Consider the following 5,990-nt stretch of genomic DNA (forward strand, 5'->3'; position numbering starts at 1 on the left):
AAAAAAAAAAAAAAAAAAAGGATATTCTTTTTGTCATTTTTTACTTCTACTTACTTTTTTTTAGTTTTAAAATTTTTTTCTCTATTTTAATAGATTTCATATAAATATCATCCTCTGAGACATAGCAGTTTTGAAAGTGTATTATGCAGTTCATATATTCCAGAAGCCTCACTGATTTGCACAGTTGTGGTCAGTTTCTCACGTCTTTATTCTGCAGTGTAGACATTTTGCTGTTATAAAACTCTTCAGTTGTGGAGGCATTCTCTAATATTTGTCCACTGTTTTGGTAAATGGTGTAATGTGAGTTATCAGAGTAGTTACTGTAAGTTCAGAGAACTTATCAGTTAGGGCAGATTTCTTTTGCTGTTTTTGAATGGGAAAACCAGATGGAATTCACAAGTGTAAAATGTCTAGTTTAACAGCCATTGGTTTCAGCTCGCCATAATCCAATTGGTTTCTTGCCTCAGGTATCACTAAGTTTTCAGTTAGACAGCACAGCTTAAGGTTTCAGACAATAGTTTTCAACTCCAAATGAGTTTACTCTAATCATTCTTAAAGATTGATCAGGATCAGGTGAATGGTTTTTGTTTTTTTAAGACTGAAATCTTTTTTTTTATTTTTGCCATTTTTGGCCAGGGCTAGGTTTAAACCCACCACCTCCAGCATATGGGACTGGCACCCTTTTGAGCCACAGGCACCACCCTTAAGACTGAACTCTTTGTACCTGGATTCTAGGTCACACTGCAAATTCAGGGTTACTACAGAGCATTGGAGTTCTATGCTTTTAATTATAATCTCTGATTAATTTTGGAGAAGAGTTCACTGGTGAATATCAAAGCAAAAATACATTGTCTGTCTTTAAGTTTTTCACAAAGAAATATATGTTCTCTCTTCTATTTGGGCAGAAGCAGGTGGGGCTGAGTTAGAGAAGCAGAGAGATTGCGATGTATAATTGGGCCAAAATTTTCCTTAACTATTAGAACATAAGTTATTTTGAAGCCAGAGTCACTTGTGAATATTTTTCGAGTGAGGGGTATTTATAGTTAGCAGTTAGGGAAAGTTTAAGAAAGAAATATGACTAACAGGACCTCTTCATTTAAAGCTTGGGTCAAAGGACAAATGAATTAGCACTACAGAAGCTAGAATCAAATGATTTAACAAAAATTAAAAGAAAAACCAGGAAATAATGATCAGAAAGTTTTATTTTACTGGCTTTTATATTTTTGACTCTTTCTCGGACCTTTCTTTTAGTTTCAGAAATCCTATCCTGAAGTCTACCAAGAACGATTTCCTACACCAGAAAGTGAAGCACTTCTGTTTCCTGAAAAACCCAAACCCAAACCACAGCTGCTAATGTGGGCATTCAAAAAGCCCTTCCAACCATTTCAAAGAACGAGAAGTTTTCGGATGTAATACTTCCACAGCAACAGGAGTTAGAGACCTGTTGTTTTGAGTGATGGATTCAGGTTAGAAGAAGGACTATGTTGGTTGAAGAAAGAAAAGCAAAAAATATGGACTTCTGAAATGTAGTTTATAAAAGATTATCTGATTTTTAAAAATGTTGAGCCAGTATCAGTATTTTTATAAAACTCAATGCTATTTTAAAAGTGTACAGATTAATAAAAACAATTGAGTCAAATATGTAGTGGTAATGTTAACATAATTTGTAATTGTTACAAAATGGTATTTTCATCTTTTTTTTTCATGGTGTTTATAAAATAGTTGTTTGTACATCCTAGTGGATGTCATGACCAAGTCTTAAAAATGGTATGTATATAGATACACTTGAATAAGAAAGCACTGGGTACTGTTACTGTGATGCCATTGTCTTAATGGCCAGTTGTGATTTCTCCTATGTAAATTCCATTTCTAATTGTATAAAAATTCCTAATGTCCTATGTGTATTTTGATGGCTGTGTCTTTTATTGTGGATTTGTTGGCTGCAATGCCAGACTTTATTAAAGTTGGTATTTTTATAACATGTATCTATTAGTTGATGTTTACCTATAGGTGTAGTAGATTTCCATCTGCCTGCAATGGTCTAGTTTCAGTCTTAGCTACAGATGGAAAATTGAACTGGATAAACTATTTGGGTTCTCATAGACTTGTAATTCTAAGCGAAATCTTTGTTGTTTTTGTGAGAAACAAATGGGTAAAATAAAACACGACTACTTCATTTATAAATATATTTCCATCCTTTTTTTTTTTTTGGCCAGGGCTGGGTTTGAACCACCCACCACCTCCGGCATATGGGGCTGGTGCCCTACCCTTTTGAGCCACAGGCGCCTCCCATTTCCATCCTTTTGAAAGTACGTGAAGTGTAATAAATACTGTTTTTTATAGTGAACCTCGTGTCATAGGTTTTTTTTTTTTTTTAATTTTGTTATTTATTTAGATCATTTAGTATCCTGAAATGCCTTTGCCAGTATTCTCACACGAGTCATTTATTTCTATAAGAAAATAAGACGTGAGATTTGGACTTTAGTACTGGCCTTTACGAGGGTGTTTTGTAAGTTTTTTTGCTTTGCCTTGCACTTTTGCAAGATAGTGGTACACTTGGATTATGGAGCACCCAGAAGTTTTCTCCAAAAAGCTGAGAGCAACACCAACTATAAATTGGCTGTGGTACTCTCTGGATTGATTTTTTTCTTTGCACTTGAGATGTGTCCCATTCCCTCCTATGGCTGACACAGATTTTGCTTACATTAAAAATGGATAAAAATATTCCTATTGGTTTGGGCATCACTTTGCATTCCAAATATGTAATGTAAAGGGAGATTTTTAGTGTTCCAGTATTCTGAGACTTTGGAATTCTGTGTAGAGCAAAAAATAATTCTGTTTTCTGTTCTATTTGCCCTCCAAGAGAGAGTTTATTCCTAATGCTTATCTATGGAAGTGTCTGTGATTGTTTTCTTCCCTCCCTCCCTTTCTCCCTTCCTTTCTTTCTTCCTTCTTTTTAGATTACTTTTTGAAAAATGTATACTTATGGAGAGATTAAAAATACATAAAACCATGGTGTAAGTGTAAAATTGCTAAGTCGATTAACAGCAGCTTTCCAAAGGAGTTGTACCAACTAATAGTCCCATGAGCCATACCTGAGAGCTCTTTGGCTTAACATCCTCACCAAAACTTGCTTTTGTGAGAGTGTGAAATATTGTCACTGTGGTGAATATGAATAGTGTCTGATGATGGTTTTATTTTGCATTTCTGTGGTTGTTATGGCTGAATGCTGTTCCTATATATTTTTGGACTTTTCACTTCATACAAATTTTAATGATACAAAATGAATTGTTAAGCTACACACATGGACATACACTGCTGAGGTTTTGATTTCAATTGTATTGAATCTCTGAATCAATTTGGAGAGAATTGCTATGTTTGTAATAGTAAGTCTAATCCATGAATATGGTTGATTTTTCCATTTATTTAAAATAAGAAAAATCAGTTTCCCTGTCAATGTTTATAAATCTTTCATTAGATTTGTTCCTAAGTACTTGATACTTTTAAGAATTGTTAGTAATTCTCAGATATATACAGAAGTAAAAAGACGAGTACCTATCCTTGGCTTCAGCAGTTACTATTCAACGGACTACTGTTGACCTTTGACCCAATTGCAAATGATGTTTTAAAATTTCCTTTTACTCTTTGTTGCTTGTATAGGGTAGAAAACTGATTTTTGTACCAATAACCTTGCGAGGCTTTCTTATTCTAAACATTTAGTATGTTTTTTTTTTTTTTTGCATTTTCTACATTCATTGCATATCAGCAGACAATGACAGATTTTGTTTTTCCTTTCTATTTTAGACAGTATCTAAGATGTCCCCAGTAACTTCTGTCTCCTGTATTTAGTGCCCTGGGTAATTCCTTCTCCAGTGTGGGTTGAGCTGAATGACATGCTTCTAACGGAATACATCAAAAGTGAAGGGGTATCATTTTTGAGATTAGGTTCTACAAAGACTCTGGCTTCCACCTTGTGTGTCCCTTCCTTTACTCTTTCCCAGCTTGTTGCGAGGAAAACCGCCTGTCACATTGTGAGATGCTCTTTAGAAATAACTGTCAGGCAATGAACTGATGTCTCTGGCCAACGGCCAGCTAGGACATGAGGCCTGCCAACAATTTTGTGAGTGATCGAGTGATCTTAAAAGAGGATCCTCCCTTGGTCAATCTTGAGGTGGCTCCAAGCCTAGCTGACACCTTGATTACAGCCTTGTGAGAAACTCTGAGGTAGAAGTCTTGGCTAAGCTGTGTCTGATTCCTGACCTATAGAAACTGTGATATACATATAATAATGATTTTTTTCTTCCTTTTAAAAATCTTTTCAAAAATGTTTGTTTTAAGGCACTTGATTCAAGGGTAATTTGTTACAAAGCAATAGCTAGAATATACTTTTCAATCCTTATATAATCAATCCTTCCTCCCTTCTTCCCTCCCGGCATTACAGACCTTTAGTACAGCATTTGCTCCTTAACCACATTTTGCTCCCTAGCATTTCAGTTACCCCTGATCAGCATGGTCAGAAGATGATAAATGGAAAATTCTAGAAATAAATAATTTGTAAGTTTCAAATTGCAGACTCTTCTGCATAGTATGATGAAATTTTATGCTGCCCCACTTTGTTCTTCTGGAATCACTTTGTTAAGGAGATCCATGCCTGTGTGGTGAGGTACATTATCAATGAACAGTAATATTCTGAAAAGAATCCTTTTTTCTGAGCAATCGGTCTCAACAGTGGGCTTAAAATATTCAGTAAACCTTGCTATAAGCAGATGTGCCATCACCAGGGTTGGTTGTTCCATTTATAGAGCACAGGTGAAATAGATTTAGCATAAGGATCCTGGATTTTTTTAAATGGTAAAAGGATGTTGGCTTCAGTATAAAGCAGTGGTTCTCTACCTTCCTAATGACGTGGCCCTTTAATATAGTTCCCGTGGGTTGCGACCCATGGGTTGAGAACCACTGGTATAAAGTCATCAGCTGCATTGTCCTCTAACAAAAGAGTTAGCTTGGCTCGGCACCTGTGGCTCAAGCGGCTAAGGTGCCAGCCACATACATCTGAGCTGGCGGGTTCGCATCCAGCCTGGCCCGCCAAACAACGACGGCTACAACCAAAAAGTAGCCGGGCATTGTGGTGGGCGCCTGTAGTCCCAGCTGCTTGGGAGGTGGAGGCAGGAGAATCGCTTGAGCCCAGGAGCTGGAGGTTGCTGTGAGCTGTGACGCCACGGTATTCTACCCAGGATGACAGCTTGAGGCTCTGTCTTAAAAAAATAAAATAAAATAAAATAAAAATAAAAATTAGCTTGTCCTTGGATGGTTTGAAACCAGGCATTGACTTTTCCCTAGCAAGGAAAGTCCTAGATGGTTTCTTCTGCTAATAGAAGGCTGTTGTGTGTCCATTGAACCCCGTTGTTTAGTGTAGCCAAGTCATCAGTGATCTTAGCCAGATCTTCTGGATAATTTGCTGCAGTTTCTACATCAACACTTGCTGCTTCACCTTGCACTTTTCTGTTCTGGAGCTAACTCTTCCCTTAAACCTCAGGTACTAAGCTCTGCTAGCATCTAGCTTCTGCAGCCTCCTTACCTCTCTCAGCCTTCATAGTATTGAAGAGAATTAGGGCGTGGGATAGATTAGGCTTCAGCTTGAGGGAATGTTGTGGCTGGTTTGATTTTTCCCTCCAGATCACTCAAACTGTATCAGCAATAAGGCTGTTTTGCTTTCTTACTGTTCATGAGTTCACTGGAGTAGCACTTTTAATTTCCTCTAAGAAGTTTTCCTTTGCATTCACTCCCTGGCTTAGTGTTTGGTCTCAGAGGCCTGCCTTTTAGCCTCCCTCAGCTTTCTGCATGCCTCTCTCACTAAACTTTCTTATTTCTGGCTTTTGATTTAAACTGACCAACATGCAGCTCTTTCTTTCCCTTGAACACCTAGGAGCTATTGTATGGTTATTAATTGGCCTAATTTCAATGTTGTGTCTCAGAGAATCGGGAGGCCA

At 37.1% G+C, this 5,990-nt stretch overlaps 1 protein-coding gene across 3 annotated transcripts in view; it reads left to right on the plus strand.

Annotated features, from left to right (window-relative positions):
• Positions 1-1,682, plus strand: part of DEPDC1B (DEP domain containing 1B) — a 127,970-nt gene extending 126,288 nt beyond the window's left edge. Inside the window, exon 11 of one of the 3 annotated variants that reach the window (XM_003782740.2) lies at positions 1,252-1,682. In XM_003782740.2, the coding sequence (XP_003782788.1) occupies positions 1,252-1,413 (162 nt within the window). In that variant the 3' untranslated portion in view covers positions 1,414-1,682. The remainder of the gene's footprint in view (positions 1-1,251) is intronic. The other 2 variants (XM_012811456.1, XM_012811457.1) reach the window with 2 other exon arrangements.
• The last annotated feature ends 4,308 nt before the right edge of the window (positions 1,683-5,990 follow it).

Source organism: Otolemur garnettii, unplaced genomic scaffold (genome assembly GCF_000181295.1).
Source record: "Otolemur garnettii isolate 467f Iridium unplaced genomic scaffold, OtoGar3 scaffold00005, whole genome shotgun sequence".
Classification (NCBI taxonomy): domain Eukaryota; kingdom Metazoa; phylum Chordata; class Mammalia; order Primates; family Galagidae; genus Otolemur; species Otolemur garnettii.